The sequence below is a fragment of the Myzus persicae genome, unplaced genomic scaffold, assembly GCF_001856785.1.
Source record: "Myzus persicae strain clone G006 unplaced genomic scaffold, MPER_G0061.0, whole genome shotgun sequence".
NCBI classification, from domain to species: Eukaryota; Metazoa; Arthropoda; class Insecta; order Hemiptera; family Aphididae; genus Myzus; species Myzus persicae.
Genome location: NW_019103315.1, coordinates 422,178 through 447,864, shown reverse-complemented (window position 1 = coordinate 447,864; position 25,687 = coordinate 422,178). Strand labels below are relative to the sequence as shown.

Sequence of the window (25,687 nt, the reverse complement as noted above, 5' to 3'; positions counted from 1 at the left end):
TCCATTGATTTATACTTAGTTTTTTTTTCAGTCCCTTTATCACAATATTTACTGAAGTATTTTTTACATGATAATACAAAATTAACATTTAAGATGATTTCACACTTATGTAGTGTAAAAATATAAACTACAAGGTAAAAAATTTGTTGATATTGCACAATCATGTATAAATACAAATTTTATTTTATCAAATAAATCAATGAATGTATTAAAGAAGATAAACAATATGAACAATATTTAACTTCAAAAACCATTAAAATTACAAATTAAACAATATTCTTGAATAAGTCTTATATAGTTAACATGTTCTATGGAACCTTTCCAAATAAAATTGAAAAGAAACTCCAATACAAATTAATCATGCATACATTTTATGAATTCTATCAATAGATCAATACAATTTTCAAATGACTTTCATTTATGTATAAATTATTATTAATTAACAATAGCTTGTATAATACTTAAAATTAAAATAATTATTAGAATAAAGTATTTAAATGAATAAATCTCCTTATTTAAACGAGTTATACATGTCAAATAATAAATAATTATAATCTACAGTTACATTACAATTGTTTTAATTTTATCAAAGATTGTTTAATATAAGATAATATATATATATATCTGCAATATTAATTTACAAATAATTACACTATGAAATGTTAAAATTATGTACATATTGAAAAATGATTGTCATATTATGAGCAACAATAAATTAAATTTGGAATGATTTTTATCATAATCACAATTGTCAGAAATCTTCTTAAAATATATAAGACTAGCTCAAAACTTCAGAACAATAAAATAAAATCGAAACATACTTTGTTTAGGGGATTAGAATCTGAGCATCAGTTTTGCTAAATTAGTAAGCTGTGTTAAATATAATAGGCACTTATCAAAATTCATTGACCATAAATTATGGAGTTACGTTTACTAGACATCCAACGCATAAAAATACAAAATATAAGAATCATAGTTATAGTCAACATTAATAGAAGACTAGCGATGATTGACAACTCGAGAAAACCCAAAATTGTTTGAGGAGGTGTACCTATTCCTACTAAAAAGGTCCTGAAAATAAAAATGTTTTTTTAAAAAATTACATTTGGTAAATCAAAAAATAAAAATGTATAACTTACCAATAGGTATAGTTAGATTTTGCATAAAATTCATCATTGGGCTGTCCAAAAGACACATTAATTGACTTCAAAAGAAACTGAGAATTGTTGCCAAATAGTGAATTCCCGTACATCTTATATAAAGGGGTGTTGATCCAATCGATTTCAAAGGGATAATCATGAACATCGTACTGAATTGTGGAAGAAGAATTCAATGCATGTGTATTTTCTGCTTTATATACTACTGGTTTCCAACTCAGAAAACCACCTCCTTCCACATCTCCTTTTGCATTCAACAAATAGTTCTGAAAAATTCACAAGATATAAGACGATTATAAATAAAGATGATTTGAACTATTTGTTTGCTTGGTCTTAAAATGCATAAAATTTTATGTTTACATTTAACATAATTAATACAATTATATCAATGTTATAATGAAAGTTATCTATAACCTGTACATAGATATAGATAGCTTTTCTTTAAAATTTACATTACAACATATGATAAAAACATATAAAAAATATACTATTCATATATATACGAAATGTTGAGAATACAATTATACAAATGTCTAAACATGTCCATGCATGTTCATTTAATTAAAATCTGACGTTCATCAATAATAAAGTTTTTTTTATCAAACATAACCAATACATCCTGCAATTATAACTAATTCTTTAGAAGAATATTAATCTATTTAATATGTATACACAGGGTGAGGAAATAAAATAATCAATATCAGGGAGTCCCGGGAGGATTTACCCATTACGCAATATCTCCCGAGGTAACAAAAATATCAAAAAAAAAATATTATAATATTTTATATAAATATAAATATATATTCTTTTTGTTATTAGACTCACAGAGACAATATATATATTTTTTCATTTAATTAAATTTTTTGGTAAAGAAGTTAAAAAAATTTATTTTTACTTTTTTATTTTTGAAACAATTTAAGATATCCATTTTGTAGTTTATTTTTCCGAACATTTTGACCTTTCAACATTTGGTTTTCAATAATTTCATTAATTTAAAGGTAAAATAGCAAAAAACCAGTTTTTATCTGGGCGACAGTCCCTCTCTACGGCTAATGGATATAACCTCATGGGACACCATGTACTATTAATAATGGTTTATATGCAGTACTAAAAATTGGAGTTTTTCAATCATAACAGGACAAGCTTTGATGTTCAGTCAGAGTAAAAATTACTACCTCAATAAAATTGGATGAAAAATTATAATTATATTTATATGCAAAATAATTGTAGCACTATTAATAATCAGGCACAAACGAGCATTCTAAAGGTTTCAAACATATGTTGCAACCAATTCATATTAGACTTTTGGTAGTACACTTTTACTCGTCATAAAGATTTAATGGGCTATAATCAAGAACATTATTTAAAATAAATATACATCATGGTTAATCAGGTATATTAAACATAAATATCAATTATGGGATACCATTCATTTTTTACTGTGTATATATCGAGGTATATATTATAAACATGGTACATGGGAGTATACATTATTAATGACCCAATTACTCGATTTATCATATAATAATAATATGACTGTAGAAGGTGTTAAGCAAATGTAGCATTACAGAATAACATGAATGATAAATTATGAACTGCATTAATGACACTTACTATATTTTTTTTAACAACCAAGATGTAATGTTTAAGATAATTGAACCATTAAATTGCATATGATTGAAGCATAAAAATGTACAGACTAATTTAAAATTAATTATGAAAGAATATTTTAGAATTAATTGACTAAAAAAAAAAATGATCAATTATCACACTTCAATAATTAGGTATTGTAAAATATTTTATGTGAAATAAAGAATTATTTTAATCTGCTATTGGTTGGGTTTCTTTTAATATTTTAATACTTAGGTGTGAGGGGTAAAAATTTTCCTATTCATATTTATTTTTGTTGTACAATCGATTGATTTAAACTACATAAATTATGTATGGTATATTCAGTTCCTTTTAAAACAAAATTGTAGTTTTTTAGATTTTGATAAAAATAAAATAAATAACAGTTTATATAATATTTGATATTAACTTATTTGGTCACTCGTGGGAAACAATTTTCCTAGCAATTTCATAAATACGTTACAAACAGTTTTTTGCACAAACAAAATAACACCGATTCAATATAACTTGACTCCTATCAATGATTAAGTTTGATAAGCATTATAAGAACTATACAAAAACTTTTTCTGATAGTTATTAAGAAGGGAAATTATTTATCCTGTACTACTCAATGGGAGGTAAAATACAATTTTTTTACATTTTTTCTTAGTAAAGTAACTAAATACAATTTGGTAACACAAAGATTATGTCAATACAAGTCATAATAATTGTGTTATAAATTTCATGTTTGTATTTATATTTTTTATCATCATAAAAATTATTTATGTTCCATTTAATTGTATCTGTGTTGTAAAAGTCACAAGTATATTATACTGTTTTATAGCTTATAAATTCTGAATATAATAATAATCATATTTTATCAACTTACTAAAAATGTGCCACCAGCTAGTTTATCATCTGAAAATGTATTGCTTGATAATTCTTCAGACTTATTGAATGGAAAAGAGCTACTAGTAAGTAGCTCAACTGCAAAGCGTGATTTTGTAAAATTTGTATTCAAATTATTAAGAGTAAGTGTTAGTTCTCCAGAATCGGGAGTATGGACAAGATGTGGCAGCTTTGATCCAGTATCTTTTTTCCCGTATACTTTTAACTAAAAATAAATAAAATACTTATCTTAACATTTAAACTAACACAAAAATTATAACTTATTAAGTAGATATATCGCAATATTTAGACAATTTTATTTAATCTAAAATCAAAAATTCAATTAATTTAAATTTAACTATTACAGAATATGAATAAAAAAAATAAACTGAAAACACTAATTTGTAACGGCCAATTAGTTTAATTTAAAAATTATAACAGCTATAATTATTATAACAATAAATTTGGTTTAGGTAGGTTCGAAAAAAAATTCAATTGGATATCTTCTTGGATTTCTTTAATATAATAACCAAAATGATTAAAGAAAATAAAGGTAACTATTAAAATTTTCACTGTGGATGACATTAATTTCCATTATTTACATTGCTGTTAAATGTACTAAAATTTGATCAGCTTAACATTTAAACTTTTCATTGTTTTTTAGCATCTTTTGAAAGTACACCCAAATGGTAAATTAGAATTTTAATTTTTCAATTTAATTGAAATCTTAATTTTCTCAGCGCAACGATGACTCACAACAAATGTACTCGAGTATGATGGCCAGTAAATCTTTTCATAGAAGTTTCATCACATTGGAATTAATATTATTTTTAAAATTTGATATTTCTTTTTAAATTGAGTAAATGTATTGAGCTAATTTATGCTAAATATGAAAAATTGAATAGCTAATTTTTAATAAGTGTTTAAATAATGCTGTAAATTAGGTTGTGAGCTAGTAGTTATTGCTGTACTGTGAATAAAAAATAAGAGTAATAATGTGAGATTTTTAATTTAGGCAAGACATTCAATTTTATATAAAAATATTAATTGATTAATAATATAACATGAGTATATTTGTTCTATTTATGTTTTTTTTTTTTTTGTGATATCTTTTCGCACAATAGGTACCTTCATTAAAATTAAACAACTTGACGGTTTGTGCTATTAAATTTTAAAATTAATAAATAGTCAATTGAAAATTGTCATACGGTTCATACATTTTTTTATCACCAATTAATTTTATTCATAAATGAGCCCAAGGCCAACTTCATAAGTTCTTACCGTAATAGATACAATACCAGTTTTGTTAATGCCTGGCCCTCTATATGAATTAGTAGATAGAACAATCTCTACAGATTCGTTATTATTGTTTATTGATTGGGTTGTATTCCATTTAAAAGTCTTGAAATCCATTTTTATGAAATTATCAGCATTTTTCATATTAGCTGTATCATTAACATCATTGAACTCATACAACTAAAAGTAAAATAAAGTATATAAATAAACCTTTTCATTTAATTTGTATTATACAAATAATAAACCTAAACATTTTTAGCAACATATGTAAATGATTTTGAACAGATATATATCCAAAATAATATTTAAAATAATGTTAATAGATACAGTTTCAATTAAAAAGTCTGATCCATGTACCTTTTTATTTTATATGTATTGGTTGTTATGTACACAGACTTTAAACATTATTTACTATCTAATATCTATGATCTAATAGCTGTTATTAAGTGCGTGCAATCTACTTAGAAGTAATGCGATTAATTTGATTATTTAAATTAAATCATGAAGCAACAATTTCAAATTTCATATATAAGAAAATGTCTAACATTATTATAAGTTTATAAATTCAAAGACTTAAGTTACGAAAACTAAATTGCAAAATCCTTGGGTTCTAAAAATACCTTAATAAATACTTAATGAAATAAAAATAACAAATCATCAATAACTATTGTAATACAATTTTCAAAACTAAATTAGTAGACAAATAAAAAAAATATAATTATAGACTGAAAAACAATGGTAAACATATTAAAGACAGATAGGGTACCTAAAGAAACGTAAATATAGTAACTTAAAAAATAAAAATTTACTGTAGTGAATCGTTAAATTTGGAATTTTAGCTTACATTATTGAAGACTGATGCAAACGTATACAGCGGAGTTTCTGTAAAATTGATGCTGTTTTCCGTCTCTGAAGTATAGTTCACTTGAATAACTGCATCTCTGTTGGTTATTATAACGACCAGCGATGGTTTTAATGTGGCGTCCAATACAAAATGAATAGTATCGTTATCACCATCAGCCCGTATATATGTAAGTTTTGACAATTTAGAACAATGATCCTCCATCTGACATCCGGGATTAAATTCAGTGTGTAGCTATTAAATTAAAAACATTTAATTTATTTATTGTTACAATAACAAGATCCTTAAATTAGAGCTGTTGGTTAAGTTACCTTTCTATCAGCCACCACAGATGTGGTGAATACCGTCATAGCGAACAGAATGGTCTTAAGCGCTTTCATTTTCCCGAATGTACTTAAATGGAAAAAAACGGACAGAACACACTAAAGCGACTGCTGAACAAATAGTTACACGGCACAAATTCGAAATCGCGATAACTAAAAATGAATTCGGACTGGTTGTTTGGAAGGAAGAAAACGAACAAAAACAATAATAACAGCGATAACTCGACCTGTATCACCTATTGTTCTATTAATATTTGTAATTTGTATTATGTTTACTCATTCAATTGGAATTGTAACCGTCATTGGGCAGCCAAACACCGATAATGGAAGACGCATTCGGGCATCTCGAGTTCGAACAAAAGTGTTACGGTTGTTGCGTGACCGCCAGCTGCAGCTGCAGCTTCTACTATGTATATATACGATATTATGTTATTGTTGTTATTATCAAATATTTAAACCGTATAAAATCCACTTATTCCCCTTCCAAGACCGTTTGGACAATATTATTATCTTACACACGGTCACACTGTCAAATGTTTATTGTTATTATTTTGTTTTCTTATCATACAATGCTGATAATCCCCGGTAATTCCGTAATTTCAAATTTCGAAAAACGTGATTATCGATCCATATCACTAAATAATAAAGCTAATAGTTAAATACAAATCCCTTGTTCTAGTCATTAAATAATGTTTAGAACTGACTACTTAGGTCTAGTGAGTCAAGTCAAGGAATCTGTTGATTAGTATTCTATCGCGGGACGCTGATTGCTGCTTTTTATTTTGCATTATTTCTGAGCATTAAAAACCCGTTGGCCGTATTGCTATTGTAGACTATCCATATTTGTTTCCGATTATTTCGAATGCTTTAAATCTGGATGAATATAACACAATGTTAGCCGCCACCAATCCACAAGTAAGTAATTCATGAAATCTTACATCTACCGGGTATTAATATCAATAATTTCAGGTGTTCATACCTTTTGGGCGGCAACATGTAAAAAATAGATTCATTGGTGAAGTGAATACTCCATCAGTTGGATATTACGATCGACCAGAACTCCATGCTGATGAATTTTTGTCAAAAACAATAACTGATCTGTCATTGGACACTTCAAATAATACACATGTAAGTATTCTTATTATTGTATTGGATAAGCTAACTTCAATGAAACAATTACTTTAATAACGCAAAATAAAATCCTAGGCTTAGGAAGTAAAATAATTTGTTAGTAAACCATGTAACTCTTTCAACAGTTCATAAACAGCCCATGACTAGTTAAAATCTATTGAAAATTATAATTTAAACATTTGGTGAGCATTTTAAGTGTCTGAAGTATTTTGTTTTTGAATAAAAATAAAATAAGGTAATTGTTTCATGAGAATTCAGGGGTGAATAATATCCAATGTTGCAAAAATTTAAACTTCAAATGCTCACAAAATAATTAATTTAACTTAACTTTCCGGCAGTAATTTTTTTTTGTTCAAGGTAGAAAAACTTATGAGGAATCTTTTATTAAATTTTTAAATTTTATATTTTAAAAGAAAAATTTATATGAATTTCTAACAAAATAATTTGCAATTTTTGTGATTTTAAGATATTATAACAAATTAGAAATTCAGTTGCTGCTTTAAAATTATTGTGGATTTCCTCTAACTTTTGATGTAATTTCTACTAAGAACCTTGTATTAAATTTTTAAGTTTTTTGACAGAGCAAAAAAATGTTAAGACATAATATTTTGAAAAATGTATGATGTATTTAAAATGCTAATATAAACATTTAGTGGAAATTTCAAGTTCTACCGTATTTTTTTTTTTTAGCGTAACACCTAAAACTAAAACTGATTTTGCTTGAAAATCACTGTTTTTCCCAGCGCTTTAAAAATTACTTAAATTTCAAATGTTAACCTCCCAAATGCACCAACTAGAATTCAAATTCCTACCGTAAAAAGTACTGAAGTTGAAAATCAATGCATTATTCCTACTACTTATCGTGTACACAGACACCAACATTTTTTTTCTTACACCTTGTTACATCTTTACATTCATCACTCTGCTCAGAATCTAAAAGAAGTGTGTATATTAGTACATGTAGTACACTAAAAATATAAATAACAGTACAATAAAGATTGTCAGGAAAAAAATTGAACAAGAAAGACAGCTTGATAGTTGTCAGAGTCAACTAATTGCTTTCCATTATTTTTGCTAAGATAAAAAGATATGATTGTGATCTTTGTTCACTATTTTTCTATTGCATTTCGCTATAAAAGACAACAAGAAAATTAGTTTCCTAGGAACTCTTAATATTTTTTAATATAGAGCCTTTTTAAAATCATATCATGGTTTATTTATTTATTTTAATAATAATTGTTTAACTTCTTATGCATTATATTTTTTTTTCAAACTACCTAGAAAATGTCCACCTAAGATTTTTTAGTTTTATAACTCTGAAATTTTTTTACTGTAGACGCAAGAAAAATTTATTTTGAGAGAAAAAGATGGAGCTGAAGAAGAATTATATGTTTCTGGTAAGGTAGTAGTGCATAGCCGAGGAAATGCTTGTAAATCGGCTGCTGATAAAGAAGACTATACTCCAAGCTGTAGATCATTGATTTGTACTTATACTATGGAAACTAATGTTACACATGCTTTATGGAGTAAATTCAATGTTTCACCAGAAGTAAATGATGGTGAAATAAAACCTGAAGGTATATCCCATTACTTATAAATAAATCAATTAGTAGAGGTATTATATGTATTGTTAATACTCCACTAAGATGGTAAAGCCAAATATTAAATATTAATTATATATAAGCAAATGTAAAAGGAAATTAATTTTGAGAGTAAATATTACCTATTTAGATTACTAGTTATTATTTTAGATTTATTTTCTTGTAGTTCTACCATATTTCATCTTTTACTCCTTGTGTCTTTTTTTTCACATAAATTAAATTGAAATGCATTTTTAATAGTTGTACATATTATTTTATAGACAAAATTGTTCCATGCATATGTATAGTTGATGCAAAAAAAATAAGTTTATATTCTGAAGGAGGAGATGTTTGGCATACACCATTATATTTTAAGGTATGTTATTGAAATAAGTGAGTACTTTCAGTAGGGCTCAGATTTGTAAACATTTTGCAAAGAAAGCACAAAATATGTTCATGAAGACTTAATTAATACATTTTCCAGAGCATATTTTACAATTTTTAGGACAGATTTGGTTTTTATGGCATATTCCATATTGAATTATTTGGTAGCCAAAGCAAAAACTAAATAGTTACATGAAATTAAAAATAAATATTTTTTTGCAATGTTCAAATTCTAATAGGAGAATATTAGTTTCTCAGCTGAACAGATTCATTTAAAGTCTACCTACCTAACTATTATTTAATCATACCTAATTTTTCCCCCTTTTTTTCTGTGTATTTGTTTTTTAAATTATATTTAACCCAATAATAAATAAATAAATATTGCTATATTGCTTATATTAATATAAAACCAAATTCTTAAATACAGTTTTTAAGAGCATATTTGATTGATTTAGTTATATTAATTTAAGCACTAATCGTCATAAATCAATAAATATTAAATTTTGAATTATTTTAGGTAACATCCGTTTGGAATACAAGTTTTGGCATACTAATTGAAAGAGATTTAGGTCAAGTGCCTATTGATATGACAGGAAAATCTTTACCATTACCTACTATATACTCATTGAGCCAACCGTTAAAAGAAGTTTTGCCCCTGTTCTTATTAAAACAAGGTAATTATTAATATTTAAATTATCTATTTCTATCCAGCTTGAGAACACGCCGTGGCCCGATATGCAACTTCACCAGTCACTCTCACAGAGACTGCAACCCATTAGCAAAGGCAATTAGAAATAAGTACTCACTGCCTCAGCTAATTCTATACCATCAGAATACATGCACAGAACCAGGGTGTTCTCTTGCTGGACAAAGGCTTTCAACTTGTGCGTTGTTCCCAGGGGTGTCACCAATTTTTATCAAGGGAGCCGTGTCTACAGTAAAAAATAAAAATTTGTTTATTTTATTGTTATTTGAATGGGAGCTATTAAAATTGTTTTCAAAATCACATGAATTATGGATCCCAAAAGGTTGAAAATCCTTGGTATAGACCAAGAGTGGCAAATTATTTTGACGCTACTTGCTAAAAATTACATTTTTTTTTTTGTATTTCATGTGTGCTATTAAATTATGAAAAGAGGTACATATTATAAGCGTACGGCTAGTTATCATTCAATAACGATTATTTAATTACTGTACATATTAATACATTCATTGTGATGTTATCTTTTATTAAAAATAAAAATAATATTTATATATAATATAAATATTTTAATTTTTCGTGTGCCATCAAAATATTTTTGCATGCCACCTTGGGCTCTCGTATATACTATATATTAGTTATTAAAAGTTTGTTATATCCGCATGTGTTGTCTCCATCTTACAAGTGTGTAACATACCAAATTTGAAGTCAGCAGATCACATTTAGCTCAGTTAGCTTAAAATTTAGAGTGCATTGACCTCTTATTAAAATTAAAGGTAAGATTATTACGTAGGACTACTGAGTATTTTAAGTTGTACAAACAATTTACAATTTTTAAATACTCTCTTTAAAATTAAAATTTAATAAAAAGCCCATCGTAATAGTCCTACGTAATAATCTTACCTTTAATTTTAATAAGAGGTCAATTCACTCTAACTTTTAAGCTAACTGAGCTAAACTTAAAATTTGATATGTTACGCTCTTGTAAGACGGAGACAACACATGCGGGTATAAGGTCCTCTTAAAATATCTTCTCTACATTGTGGTTATTACTTACTATTCTACCATCTACAATATGAATTGAATATTGTTAAACTACTAATATTGTATATTAACTAACCATCACTATGCATTACATGGGATGGAAAATTTAATTCATTCAATTTTGTAGGAAGTGTATTACAATATGCCAGAGATTGTTTGACTACTATAGTTTTCACCAGTATTGAGTTTAATATATGCTTAATGTATGACATTTTAAATGGTCTACATAGTGTATGGAAGATCAGGAAGCCTACAACTGAAGTAAAGTATTATATTTTATAAATATGCATTTTATTTTTTCATCCTTGATAAATAGGAATGCAATATTATGTGTGGTCAAGATTCAATGTATTCTACAACAACAAATCCATCATATATTCCTAGTAATAGTAATCAAATTAATGCTATGTCAAGCTCATTAGTAGCTGGCTCTGGGTTTTTAACTGATAGGCAAGTACAGAGTGAATCTTATAACTGTAAACAATAAACACACATTATCTTAAAAAGTATTTATTTTTTGCGAAAGATAATTTTCACATATTTTTTTTTTAAATATTTCTTATGATCTAAAATTGTATGTAAAATAAAAATATTTTTGGAAATAATGAGTGTTTACTTTAAAGACTATGTTACCTCACTATTTGTTTTCTCTGTGTGACCCAGGTTCAACATAAACAATCTGTGCTCAACAGAACCAATGTTAGCTTTTTTTGGTTGCAATTTAAGAGCCTTTTTAATTTGTAATTTTTACATAACTTGCAAAATTACTAAAAAATTTAAATATCATAAAAAAAACTAAAATGCAAACACAGATAATGTTGTAACTTTTAACTTGATTAAAGATCAGTTTACTTTTTCTTCTTCAAAAGACTTGCTGCCTCTACCACTCCCCTTCACTTATCTCTGTCTTTGTTGTCTTCTTTGTGTCTTATGAGATTTTGGCAAGATCTGTCTCATCCCTATCTACCCATATCTGTCTAAGGCAACCCTTAAGCCTTATTCTGTTCAGTCACCCATAAAAAATGTTGTTTGTTTTCCCTTCAGATAATACATATGACCAGTCTATTATGAAATTTTACTTTTCAAACAATCGCTGATGGTGGGTTTTTTAAATAATTGGTTGTTTGTTTGTTTATTTTCTTCTTTTTTTTTTGAAATTGTTAGTGATAGGGGCATATGTTTGACGTAGTACTCTTTTTCAAAGATTTTTATTTTTTCCTTACATTTTTCTCAGTTACCAAATACCAATTAAGTTTCACACCCCACAAACATAGAAGTCTGAAGTATTGGTATTCTCGTGATCTTTTAGATAAGAGTTTTAATTTAAATCGTTTTATCATTTATATCCATTATTTCCTGAAGTCATTCTCAATTTAATTGTGTTGTGCATATTGTTTTGATTGTTTAGTTCCTAGTTATCTGAAGTCTGTTAAGACATATCCATCAACTTTCGGATCAGCTTCCCTTTTTCTCTTGAAACTATTAGATATGGTATATTTTCTTGGTTAACTCTTAAACTTTTTGGCTTTTATTAGCATCCTAGATCTGTAGTTCTCATTTTGAGTACTGCCTATTAAGACAATCAACTGCGCCAAACTTTAAATTGTTTATACCACCGCTTACCCAACAAATTTTTAGGGAGTGAAGAGATCGCTTCACATAATATATGGTTTTTAAGTTTCACTGATGACAGTATCTGTGTTATTTGCTATTAAAGCTCTAACAGCACGTGATTGATTCTGCTGAGACCAATTTTGAGATATTGTAAATGTGTCAGAGTGAGAAAACAAATAGTTCACTGACATCCTTTTAAATGAAATACCTATATAAAAATGTTTACAATTTTTATTTTTAGATTATCATTAAATCATCCAGTGAATTCTAGTCCATTTACATTCAACAATAGAAGAAGTACTCCTAATATAATGTCACCATTCAATAGCCCTATGACTGGAATCAGGTTTAATAATATTAAAGTTTTAATGAACACATGTATAAATAGTTTGTATATTTTAAAATGAAAATTGTTATTTTTAGTCATTACAACTCCTCTGTTTGGAATAGTCCATCAAATACTTCAAAAAGGCGTCCAAATGCTACTATTACTAATAATCAAACATACAATACCCCAACATCAATGTCTCATATTGTTAATGCTAGACTTGGTCATGGAAGTATGTATGGAGATAATAACTCTAAACCTGTTAGTCCTGACATTTGTTTAGAATATATGTGGACAGAAAATCAAAATACTAAAGGGTACCTATACAAAATTATCTTATTTAAATTGCTTTTCTCGTTTATAATTTCCATAAAATCAAGCAACTTTGACTAGGTACCTTATATTGTGTGTATTCCACAATTAATTTTGATTATAATTTTGTATGATTATTTAGGAATCAAGATGTATGTGCTTCAACCAAAGTATTTATTGCTTCAAATTTTGTTGAAGACCGTCTTTTATGTTATCTTTTACCTAAAAAATCCCAGTTAATATGTGTTGAATTGGAGCATTCAGAAACAAATAAAAGTGATATTACTTTGGGAAATGTCACAGTTCTTTTAGCAAAAGATGCAGCATATTTACCAGTAATTATTAATTATACCAATTATAAACTTATAAATATTTTAATAAAAATGACAAAACAGTAAACAAATTAAATTATCTTGAGATAGTCAATGATTGGCGGTTTAACATGCCATAAGCATACTGAATAGTTTAAAGGAGTCATTGTTTTATATAATTTAGATACCATTGCCTATCTAAAATATTTAACTTTTCTTAATGGTTTATTTATAGGATCGGTTTACAATGTTATTAAATATAATTTATGAATGTAAAATGCACTAGAATCCCAAGAAAAAAATATAACATTTTTTATCCGATACAGTAAAATACTCTAGAAAAAATCTGTTCATATTAAGTTTTCATAGAGTGCTATTACAATGCAGCGCCGGATAGGCAAGGTATCGGCCCACCGTGTTTTACGATTTTAACCGGCCCTAAAAAAGTTAACGGCCCATTTTTCAATAAGATAAAGTCATTAATAGGTATCCATATTTTAACAATAACATCATATATCATACAATATAAATTATACATATTATATTAAGCAGTAATGTTGACATAGATTAATAATAAATATAACAACTAAGCCGGCCAACTGAGTTCAACTCGGTAACTCGCCGGCTGTATCCGGGCCTGTTACAATGTAATATAATATATAATAAGTAAATAAAATGATTTAAAATGATTTAATTGATTGAAATGATTGAATAATAAATATAAGTTTCAAAAATAAACAATAGTTATGTTTAATATTTTGGTAATTGACTTATCTAATTACTTATAATTTTTAAATTCTTATTATTTATAAATAATATACCTATGCATAATGTACACTTTTATATTTTAGTCAAAAAAATTAACTGTGATAATGGATTGTCAAAACAATATTTCATTATATTCTGGAATATTAATTATTGGTTCTATCCAATTCGGGAGTATGTCTTCAGCATTTGATGAAAATACATCCTATTTTACGGCAACTAACAGGTCAACTATTGGAACTTCATTAATAAAGTAATAGATTATTTCAAATTTTTATTTTATTAATTTAATCTTGTATAGTATTAATTAAATGCTCTTTAACATAGTCGTAAAAGTTTATTATCATCTACAAGAAATGAAGATATTCAAATAAATGAAAATGTTAACAGCATAATATCGTCTTCTGAATATGACTCGCAACTTGTAGGACATTTTGAAACACCATATTCTGAATCATCATTAAATTGTTATGCATCAAAAGTAGAATTAAAGCATTTAAGAGATCCCATAGCTTCTCGTGTTACATTAGTATGTTTTTTTTTTATTTAACAATTCATAACAGGCAATTTATTAAATGTTTTGTACAATAAATAGGTTCATGACGATGGGAGTATGATTAGAGTTGATTTTCCTGTTGTGAGTTCATCCCCATTAGGTTAGTAAATACATGTATATTTATACATATTATTATACATATTTAAACAAATTATATATTTATTTTACTTCTTTACATTTTTTTTTAGTTACTAAATGTTTGAACACATTAAAAAATGTCCTTAAAAAATCAACTGTCATGGAGCTAATGACAAAATGGTATACAGTTAGAAATGCACCAGGTACTCAAAATATATCGGGTGAAGAGGAATGGAAATTATTTATGCAGATGTTACTGAGGCTCATTGGGTATAACTTAGAATCATTGCCATTAACACAAGATTCTTTGAATACATATAATGATACACCGGCAAAATCAAAAAAACAGAGGGTTTTGGATATAGGCAGTGATGAAGACTGGACATTTATGTTAAAATCATCATTTAACAGTTTCCGGGGCAATAATATAGCAGCATCTCTTGGGTTGAAAAATGAACTAAAGAATTATAATCCAAATTTTTATCAACATTCAAACTTAAAAAATAACATTGATACAAATTCAATACTCTATCCATGCATCTATGATGTTTTATTTTCTTTACATTTAGTATATGAAGTATGTATAATTCAATGAAGTAAATGAATTTATATTTAATGCCTGTTTTTTCAAGGATTTAAAACTTAATACAATGAAAACTAATTTGCTACCAATGATTGTACAATTGTTGTATCAATTAGCAACCGATTTAAAATTAGATGAATATGTTTATCATTATTGGAAAGATTATCCAAATTTTTATAACAGGAATTATTTATCTTTAGGAGTAAGTTAATAGTAATTATTTATAATACTAAAAATATGCATACATTTTGTTTTGGAAATTTTATATATTTAAATTTTAGTCGAGTCAAATAAGTGAAGAAAATCGAAAAACCCTTATAGTCCCACCATATTTTGAACCAAGTCCACCTAACATATTCAGATTGTGTTACTTGCTAATGAAATATTATGAAGCTAATCCTTATCCTTGCATAGAAAATGTTAATAGAAGGACCAAGAATATAATTCAGGTAAAGCCTAAATTATTTATTTTGATAAGATACACTTTTTATTGAAGCATATTGATGTGCTTTACATAACAGGACATTTGACATGGATGTCCTTACCAACTTAAAATGTAACAAATTTTTATTCAGCAGAACCAATTTTGTGTTGTCATTTTTAATATTAGAATTAATTGATGTATCATCAAGCTTAACACTAAGAACATCTTAGTTTGTATGTTAGTGTTTTATAATAATTTAATTTGAAGCAAATATTAGCATTTTTAAATTGCAATTTTGTTCATATTTCATTCAAATATAATAAAATTCCAATTTTCAAACACATATAACATTATTTCCTTAAGTTTGACTATACGTTAATTCATTCTGATATTAAAGTCTACAATGCAAAATTGGTTAGGTATGCTGTATGCGAATTTGGTATGTTGTACAATGTATGTTTTTAAGACAAGAATACATTCAGACAGAGCTGAATCTTAAATTATAATATCTTCCTATTCTCATTTGGTTTGCAGATTGATGTAGTTCTTAAATTGTTTAACTTTAACATTCATGTTTACCTTGAATTTTGGTTTAAAAAATGCAATTCATATAATTTGAAGTAATAACACTTGATGATTGATCAAAGAATATTAGTTAGAATTAATTGTATTCAAGTATTAAATATTTATGTTAGTATATTTTAATTTTTACAGATTTATGGTTTATTATGTTTAAAAAAGAAGTCTCAAATGAACGCATTAGTTAAAATAATAAATCCTGCTGGAGTAAAATTAAATAAAAATGAGAGCATTTCTTTAGATAGTGTAAATTTGAAATGTAAAGAATCAAAATATCAGCATGCTACTTTGTTTATGTCTAAAATAGGTAAAATCACAAAAAAATTATTTATTGAAGTTGATTTTGTAATTATACTGTAATTAATTAAAGTTTTATTCAATATATTTGTAGGAATTACACAGCAGACTTTATTAACTTACCCACCTGGAGTTGCAATATTGCTGTGTGATGTCATTGATAAATGCAGGGAAAGTCCACCTACAAATTGGCCAAAATCTACATATGAATTAATTATGAGAGAAGATTTAGCATCACAGACATTAAATACATTTTATAAAAATAACAATAAAAAAATTAATTCATCAAATATGGATAAATCTAACAATTGGAATGATGTAGGTGAAACAGATACTGGTATTATAAAGGATGGCATGGGAAATCTGGATGATGAGGTACGACTTGTTATTGGAGCTTCATTTAATCTTATTTCAACAAAATATTAAGTCACTTTTTGATGAAAAAATAACTACAGAGTATAACATGGTTGTTTGTTTGTTATAGGTTATGAAATTATTATGGAACAAAGATCATCGTATAACGGATGTGAGAAATTTTTTACAATCTTGTCACCCAGTGACCATAGGTATTAAGCAACCACCAGAAGCTAGTGATCATGACTTTGTTGAGGAACAAGAAAAATATTTGTACTCAATTTGCTCAAGAACAATGGCTCTACCAGTTGGCAGGTAAAAATTACTATTATTGGTCACTCTAAGTCATGAATCATTTGAATAAAAAAATTTACTTGATACTATTTAACTATAAAAATTATGTACTTGATGGTTATAAAATCTTATGAATACAAATAAAAATAGGAAATTTCTTAAGACAAAAATTTAGTTAATAGTAATGTTCTTTTATTATTATTATACAACTAGAGGGATGTTCACTATGAGATCAATTCAACCTGTTATAACTGAACCACTTCCATTACCGAAACTTTGTTTATCTGGTAAAACTCCACGTGGTGCTGCAGTTGAACTTACTCACATAGATATTGTTCCTAATATGAATCTTTGGCCATTATTTCATAATGGAGTAGCTGCTGGATTACGAATAATGCCTTCAGCTGATAATATTGATTCTACGTGGATTCTATACAATAAACCAAGAGTAATAAACCATCATACTATTTAGTACTATTTTTGTCTTGTGTATTTAATTTATATTTATATTTTGTATGCATTTATTCAGAGTACTCCAGAAGCACTACCAGAACATGCTGGATTTCTTATGGCATTGGGCTTAAATAAACATATTACTAACTTAGCTACAATGAATACTTATGAATATCTATGTAGATCTCACGAAATGATCAGTATTGCTATACTTATTGGATTAGCAGCTGCTAAAAGAGGTATTTTCTTTATTATCATATGTATACTATTTATTAATTATTTAATTGTTAATTAGGTACAATGGATACAGAAATAACACGAATGTTGTGTATCTTCATTGAATCTTTATTACCTCCAACTACCATTGAATTAGATATGAGTCAAAACTTGCAAATAGCAGCATTATTAAGTATTGGTCTTCTTTATCAAAAAACTGCCCACAGGCACATAGCAGAAGCACTGTTATCCGAGATAGGCCGGCCACCGGGTCCAGAAATGGATAATAGTATTGATAGGGAATCGTATTCATTAGCAGCAAGTTTAGGTCTTGGTTTAGTTGTATTAGGTAAAGGTTCAGATGTTGTTGGCCTTAGTGATTTATCAATTGCTGATACATTGCATTACTATATGGTTGGAGGACATAAAAAACCTCTTACAGGTAAATAAAAAATTTAAATATTTTAAATAAATTGTTTACATATGATTTCAAGACTTCAAATATTCATATATACTATAGTATATTATGTACTTAACATTTAGTAATCAGATTATATATTTCCATTAGTCATTAGTTGTTTCTTTATTAATAATAATAAATAATTACAATTGATGTCAGATAAATTGGAGCATCACAAATAAGCAAAACAAGGTTCTCTGTATTTAGATATGATGTACACTAACAATGTCACAGTATAATGGAAAAAATAAATGTAGCTGAATCTCATATTGTAACTAATTTGGGCTACATTTACTGATAAACGCTGCTGCTGCTGTCAATCTATCTGACATGACTGTATTAACACCATCTAAAATAATATTTTGTATTTCATTTATAAATAGAATTTTTAATTTTTATTAAGGAGCGCAAAAAGATAAATACATTAATCCAAGCTATCAAATCCGTGAAGGGGAAATGGTAAATGTAGATGTAACTTCAAGAGGTGCTACTTTAGCCTTAGGAATGATGTATTTTAAAACAGGAAACCAGTAAGCTACTTAAGTTTATGTAAATATACATTTTTATATTGTACAATTTTGTTTTTACAGAGCTGTAGCAAATTGGATGAGCATACCTGATTCCCCATATCTACTAGATTTCATTAACCCTGAATTTATATTACTTAAAATGTTAGCTAGAGGCTTAATAATGTGGGATTACATATTACCCACAAAAGATTGGATAGAACAGTTTGTACCTCAATCTATTCAACGCTATTGCTTAGTAAAACCTAAACCAGGAATGGCCAATCCTGATTTGGAAACCATTAAGTACGTCATTTTATCCCATAAATTAATATATTATATAAAATTGTACATTTATTTTTAGTCAAACATACTGCAATATTGTAGCTGGTTGTAGTATGGTAATGGGCTTACGTTTTGCTGGATCTGCTAACGAAGAAGCTTTCAATACTCTTTTATCTTACTGCCAAATGTTTATATCATTATGTAATAAATCAGTTGCTGAACTTTGTGGAAAATCAACAATTGAAACTTGTATAAATGTTACTCTTATTTCATTATCCATGGTAAGTTATTCCTACTTATCTTTAAAAATCCAACAAAAATTGCATGTTAGTTTTGCCATTGTTTTTGGATAAATCTCTTGGTCGGATGCATTAAAAGATATGTGATTATATTTTATTCAAAAATTATTTCCATGACATTTTATAAATATATAATAATTCTAGATGGAGTTATTTTTAATATTTTGGGCAGACCGTTATTAATTTTATCAAGATGCATGTATTAATGTTATTAGAAATTAAAGTTGCATGTTAAATAGTAAAATATATTAAACTAAAAAATTATTAAAATTCAAAATTTAAACATAAGTTTTGAATAATATTTGTAACTTGCATCATAATATACAATGGATGTAGCTACATACACACCGAACTGTGGCCTACATCTGTCTCATTTCAGTGAACAGTTTCATCATTCCAACAATGACAAATTTTTATATTACTTTTTAATGCAATTTCCTTGATTGACATTTGCATAAGTTGTGCACTTGTGTCTTCCCTGAAGCTATAAAAATATAATCAGTGGTTTATTTTGGACAGAGTAAATTATTAACACATAGTTTATACGTCCACTGAGTATTTGTTTAGTATGTGACCTACCGGACCAATAATTAATTCAATGACAGTCAAATTAAAAATCATAAAATTAGGTTATTTTATTATTACAGATGTACCAAAGTACATTCAAATTCATTCAACAAAATATCGGTAAAAAAAAAATTATTAACAAAATGGCATAAGATTGTTTTATCATAAATTATGTTTGGCAATTAATACTTTTAAAATGTCACTTAAAAATTTTTTTTAAATTGTATCTTGCTTGTTAATAGATCGATACCATGCCTCAATTAATTGACGTGGCAAAATTTCAGATGATGTATTCGTAGGATTTTAGTTTTTAATACTCCCCATGAACATTCAATTGCTTGTGTGTGAGCTCCAGTAGTTGGATCAACAAAATTGTTTAAATGATGTTCTGTTCTATGATCATAGCCTCTATATTTTAAACAAGAATGTGCCCTCCATTCTTCTGACATTATAATAGAACCAGATAATATTTCTTTTTTCAATAATCGGAATTAAAGTTTTTCTACAACAAAAAACCATCGTTCCAAATTATATTAAATTTTACTACATAATCCGAATACCTAAGGTCCTTCCAGTCTGCGACCATAATTTCTGTCTAATATAGGCAAAATCAACTAGATTTTCTTGATCACTGTCAGAATTGGAGTCAGTGGTGTTATCTTGTACTTGTTCATGACGCCCATCACCTAGCAGCAGTCTTCCTCGGTTATACTTTCTTCTTCCTCTCAATAATGATTCATCCATTTGTACTACTATATTTTGTCCTCCCATCTTTTGACGCTTTTCAAATAATGAACAACACATGTCTGTACACAAATCAAACCAATTAACAGTGGTTGCATTTGAACGACCTGTTAAATCAGAAACAGTTTTAATGGGTAAAACTTGTGACCAATAATAAATGAATTCTAGTATTTAACCAGAATTGCATCGTGCATTAAGATTGTATATGTAAAACCTTTTTTTTCTTATGTACATCCTTGGTTCACCGTGACATTTATGACATAAATTAGTTTCATTATTTTGTGGTAATAGTTTGTTTTTTTGTAAGAATTCTAACACTGTTTTTTCAGAAGAAATAATCGTACACAATGTGACTACTAACATTTTACGGTTTTAAACTCACGTGATTTAGGATTAACAACAGAACACATACTGACATTATTGCCGATAATGAGCAATGTATAATGTTAGAATGACAAAATATCTATTGTTGAAAACCAGTGAATATAATATTGATATAATAGACTATAAAGATAAGCAAACATAGATTGTCCATACCCATAATATAGATAATCGTTGTGGTAGGTCACATACTAAACCCGGTAATACAAGTAGGTCACATATTAAACGAATACCGTCCACTGTATATGATCTAAGATTTGAAAAACTTTTAATTGACCCATACAATTTTTAGTATAACTTATCATTGATCATATTCTATTAGTTATTAAACAATAACTCTCTTGTTCCACTCAGATTATAAAAATGTATATTAAAACAATCTTTATTTATTTGTTTTATCGAAGGTAATGGCAGGTACTGGAGATTTAGAGGTTTTGCGAATATGTAGATATTTGAGATCAAGAGTTAGTGTATCTCCCCATAGTGTTATTACCTATGGATCTCACTTGGCTACACATATGGCGCTAGGATTATTATTTTTAGGCGGTGGAAGATATACTCTTTCTACAACTCCAGAAGCTGTAGCTGCACTTATTATAGCATTTTATCCACAATTTCCTACTCATAGTAATGACAACAGGTAAGAATTAAAATTCAAAATTACATTTCTCATTTGATCAAATTTGTTTTTATGTATTATTTTAGATATCATTTACAAGCTTTTAGACATCTTTACATTTTAGCTACCGAACCTAGAATAGTATTACCAAGAGATATTGATTCTGGAGATTTATGTTATGTTCATTTAAAAGTTATTTTTCTTGATACTAAATATTACAAAAACCAATTTTATACAGTCAGAGCTCCGTGTTTATTGCCACAGTTATCATTATTGAAAGAAGTACATGTTGATGATGGAAGATATTGGTCAATAGTGTTTGAACGTGATAGAAATTGGGATAAGCTCGTGTAAGAAAATTTCAAAATATACCAGTATATCGATTGATTTCAGTAAAACCTAGGATATACTAAATAGTTTAGTCGAACCCCGAATGGTTTTTGACTTAGTAGTTTCGACTTTTACAAACAAAATTTGGTAAATCTTTACATCATCAACAAGTGTTGGTGAAAGTCCAAAATTGTTTACCAAATATTGTGTGTTATTTTTCCCTTTGCATTCTTTATACTCATATGTAATTATAACAGTATACGTTAACTTAAAAATTATTATTATTATTTAAGTACATAAAGTACTACATTAACTACTACCTACCTAGTATATTAGAATATTAGATGATAGATACACACATGACACATTTATTTTTATTATTATAAATTGTAACATTATTACCAACATTATTTATTAGTGAAGTTTTGGCTACTGTAGCATCTCAAGTTGTACAATACATTTTTGGATTGGCACTAACATCGATTTGTAATACATTTTTTCAAACAGTCACACCTTATTAATCATTTTCCACTTTTCTAAGACAATTGCGATACTGCTTGACTAATACTGATTTCATACCATTAATATTTATGAAGAATAATGTATTCTAATGTAATTATATACAAGTATGAAGCATGCAAAGGGTAAAATAAGACACAATAATTGGTAAAAATGTAACTGAACTTTCGCCAACACTAGTTGTTTATCATAACATTTACCAAATCTCTTTTATTTGATTCCGAACTTCAAAAATCATTCAGGATTTGACCAAACTGTTTTGTGTATCAGAGGTTTTACCAACAGCAATCGACAAAATGATAGTAGTAGACAAATAGTAGAATTTACTAGCAAATCCTAGGTTCTACCAGTATTCATACTTAATAAAAATACCTTAAGATATATTAAAGGGTGTAACAGAAAGAGAAGCAATTAAATAAATGTTTATGGTTTTTGCAATCAACATTTTTCTAAAAACCAGATTTACAAATTGGTTATTTTTAATATTTTAAAGAAAAATTATGTTGGATTTAACTTTTTTTATTTTCAGTTTCAAAAAATACAAATAAAAAATGTCATACTATACGTATGTATGTGTCAGTACATTAAATTAAAAAAATTTAATAATATTTATTAAAACCAATGTTATTTAATTAGATAGATCTTTCTGTTAAACTGTGTTTATTGATATGTTTATAAAATATAAATAATGATTCAAATTAATTTATCCCAGAAACATGTTAAACAATGTCAGTTGCTTAAATGTCAAGCATAAAGCTGGACACTTATCATATGCAGAGGATCCAAATGGTTATAAATCCCTCATAGCTCAAAATCTAAGTTTAAGTGATAAAAATTCCTGGACAATTTCTGTAAGTTCTTCTACAATTACAACTTTATAATTTTTTGAATTCTAAAGTTTGTAATTGAGGTCTCAAATGTATAATGAAATTAAAAATATTTTTCAGCCCGAAATTATTTATGGATTTTCTTCTGATCCAAAAATTGTTCAAATGGTTCGTTACTTTTTAGATTTGACGGGGGATAAAGTTAACAATCCTCATCAAATAACTGTTACTCGGCAATATGCTCAAATATTATTTAATTCCATAGTACATGATAAAGTATTTTTATTACCTCTTTGGATGCCAATAATGAAGGTGTGTAGTTTAACTGTTGTTTTTATTAATTAAAATATTATTGTAATAATTATTTTATTATAGACTTTATGTAATTTACCTCAACCGCCTAGTAGCTATTGTTGTTGGCAATTAAAATTATTTATTGAAGCAGCTAGTACACGTGTTTTTCCTCGAGAAAAATTAAGTGATAGACCAAAATTAATTCCAATATTATTTGCCTCGTCAATTGAAATGACCTGTGATGCTATGATTCAAAATTGGGAAAGAGGTACAAAAAAAAATTAAATCTTAGATTAAGAATTAAAGAAGATTAACTATGCTTTATTGTTTTGGTTGCAGTGGAAGAAATTTCAGTTAAATTATGTTGGGACTCCTCAGATTATCAAGACTCTAAAACTGAATTGATTAAAAGTGCATATTGTACATTATTGGATATTCCCCATAAATCCAAAATACCCGAATTTGGTAAGATTTCAATATTAGTTTGTCAAAATATTTCAGCCATTAGAATTAAATTAACTTAAATTGTATGGTTTTGGTAAACAGAGAATATTGTTTTACTCTAAATTTGAATAACTATATATGTATCTAGTATACTCTAAATACTTAAAAATGAGATCAGTATTAGACAAGCAATATATTATAGTTAATTAACTACTTGTTTGAAATTTTATTCTGCCCTTCAATAAAATTACAAACTTAAAAATGATAATGATAAAAAAAAGTAAAAATACAATTTTTAAAGAATGTTGTGTTTGAGAGAATGGCTGTTTTACATTGAAAGATCTGCCCAGTTTATATTGTTTTTTTATATATTAACTAATTAACATTAATTAATCTATTGTTTCAGCTTTGGCAGATCCACATTTATTGTATGAATATGCTAAAAGGCTTTTCATATCATGGGAAACAATTAGTAAAATATGTTCATCATTTTAAAACTATTTTTTTATCCATAGGTATTAGTTGTACAAAATACTGTATTTAAATACCTAATTAATTTGTGTTTTTTTTTAAGTATTATATTTGAAATATATATAAAATGTATGTACAATATTACATTGATTTATTTTAAATATATTTGAAATGTGAATCGTGAAAATGTAATTATAATTTTGATTCAACTTTAATCATCTGGTTTTGTTTTTATTGAAGTAATTCTTGCAAATAATCTTGTTATACTTTTAGATATACTATATAGTAAAGGATTAGAAAAAATATAGTATGAAACAGGTAAAAAAGAATTACAAGCTATTACATATAAATTGTAATCTATTATGTTCTATATTAGGAAAGTATCAGCTAGTGCCTAGTTGAATTGTGGATCCAGTGGCGCCGAAGTGCAAAATTAAATGTATGGCAAGAATCTCCAACAACCACCCCACCCCACAACATCAACACTACAACCCACTAATCAAAATTGAATCCTGTTACAAACAAATATTATGAACTATTTCATGTTTACTGTTCAACGAAAAAATTGGTATTTAATACCAAATACCCTAAATTAATTTTTATCATCTTATTCTTCTATGGACCCACCCCCCAGATATTTGTTTATATATATGGCACCTGCCATACATAAACATGGACTTCGGCGCCACTGTGTGGATCTGTTTATTATAAATTATAGTTTATAATCAAGTATCAACTATAGGTTTATGTATTTTAATGCAATGTGTCTGTGGTATCAAATCAACTAAATTCACTCCACTGTCT

At 27.1% G+C, this 25,687-nt stretch overlaps 3 protein-coding genes across 4 annotated transcripts in view; 1 reads left to right on the top strand and 2 right to left on the bottom strand.

Moving 5' to 3' along the window:
* Positions 1 to 751: 751 nt before the first annotated feature.
* LOC111034258 (glycosylated lysosomal membrane protein B-like) lies at positions 752 to 6,537 on the bottom strand. The gene is made up of 6 exons (XM_022315385.1): positions 6,123 to 6,537; positions 5,794 to 6,045; positions 4,935 to 5,129; positions 3,655 to 3,879; positions 1,140 to 1,423; positions 752 to 1,071 (listed from the first exon to the last, which is right to left on the bottom strand). Exons 1-6 carry the CDS (start codon positions 6,189 to 6,191, stop codon positions 903 to 905), a joined length of 1,194 nt encoding a protein of 397 aa, XP_022171077.1. The 5' UTR covers positions 6,192 to 6,537; the 3' UTR covers positions 752 to 902.
* Positions 6,538 to 6,729: 192 nt separating this feature from the next.
* Positions 6,730 to 25,050, top strand: LOC111034250 (anaphase-promoting complex subunit 1). The gene is made up of 32 exons (XM_022315375.1): positions 6,730 to 7,049; positions 7,104 to 7,262; positions 8,602 to 8,842; positions 9,127 to 9,221; positions 9,747 to 9,903; positions 11,101 to 11,234; positions 11,290 to 11,423; positions 12,829 to 12,933; positions 13,011 to 13,232; positions 13,370 to 13,562; positions 14,390 to 14,556; positions 14,631 to 14,832; positions 14,899 to 14,959; positions 15,048 to 15,514; positions 15,570 to 15,722; positions 15,802 to 15,969; positions 16,659 to 16,830; positions 16,915 to 17,195; positions 17,305 to 17,489; positions 17,682 to 17,916; positions 17,998 to 18,160; positions 18,217 to 18,579; positions 19,001 to 19,127; positions 19,188 to 19,409; positions 19,468 to 19,669; positions 21,784 to 22,019; positions 22,085 to 22,348; positions 23,560 to 23,698; positions 23,795 to 23,986; positions 24,050 to 24,236; positions 24,308 to 24,433; positions 24,819 to 25,050. The coding sequence occupies exons 1-32, from the start codon at positions 7,026 to 7,028 to the stop codon at positions 24,905 to 24,907; spliced, it is 5,865 nt and encodes a 1,954-aa protein (XP_022171067.1). The 5' UTR covers positions 6,730 to 7,025; the 3' UTR covers positions 24,908 to 25,050.
* LOC111034262 overlaps positions 19,924 to 25,687 on the bottom strand; it is a 12,063-nt gene continuing 6,299 nt past the window's right edge. The window contains exons 1-2 of one of the 2 annotated variants that reach the window (XR_002604506.1): positions 21,213 to 21,777; positions 19,924 to 21,105 (exon numbers count right to left, since the gene is read on the bottom strand). Coding sequence is in view for 1 of the 2 variants with exons in the window: in XM_022315391.1 (XP_022171083.1) it covers positions 20,798 to 21,105 (308 nt within the window). In the remaining variant the exon portion in view is untranslated. Of the gene's footprint in view, positions 21,106 to 21,212; positions 21,778 to 25,687 lie in introns of those variants that run through there. The other variant, XM_022315391.1, reaches the window with a different exon arrangement.

Bases quoted from the DNA above. Each gene is read 5' to 3' on its own strand.
- LOC111034258 (XM_022315385.1), bottom strand. From the start codon at position 6,191: ATGAAAGCGCTTAAGACCATTCTGTTCGCTATGACGGTATTCACCACA. The intron at 5,130-5,793 runs GTAAGCTAAAAT...TTTTACTTTTAG, and splicing joins TTGCATCAGTCTTCAATAAT to TTGTATGAGTTCAATGATGT. The intron at 3,880-4,934 runs GTAAGAACTTAT...ATTTATTTTTAG, and splicing joins CTGGTATTGTATCTATTACG to TTAAAAGTATACGGGAAAAA.
- LOC111034250 (XM_022315375.1), top strand. From the start codon at position 7,026: ATGTTAGCCGCCACCAATCCACAA. The intron at 16,831-16,914 runs GTAAAATCACAA...ATATATTTGTAG, and splicing joins TTTGTTTATGTCTAAAATAG to GAATTACACAGCAGACTTTA. The intron at 17,490-17,681 runs GTAAAAATTACT...TTATACAACTAG, and splicing joins ATGGCTCTACCAGTTGGCAG to AGGGATGTTCACTATGAGAT.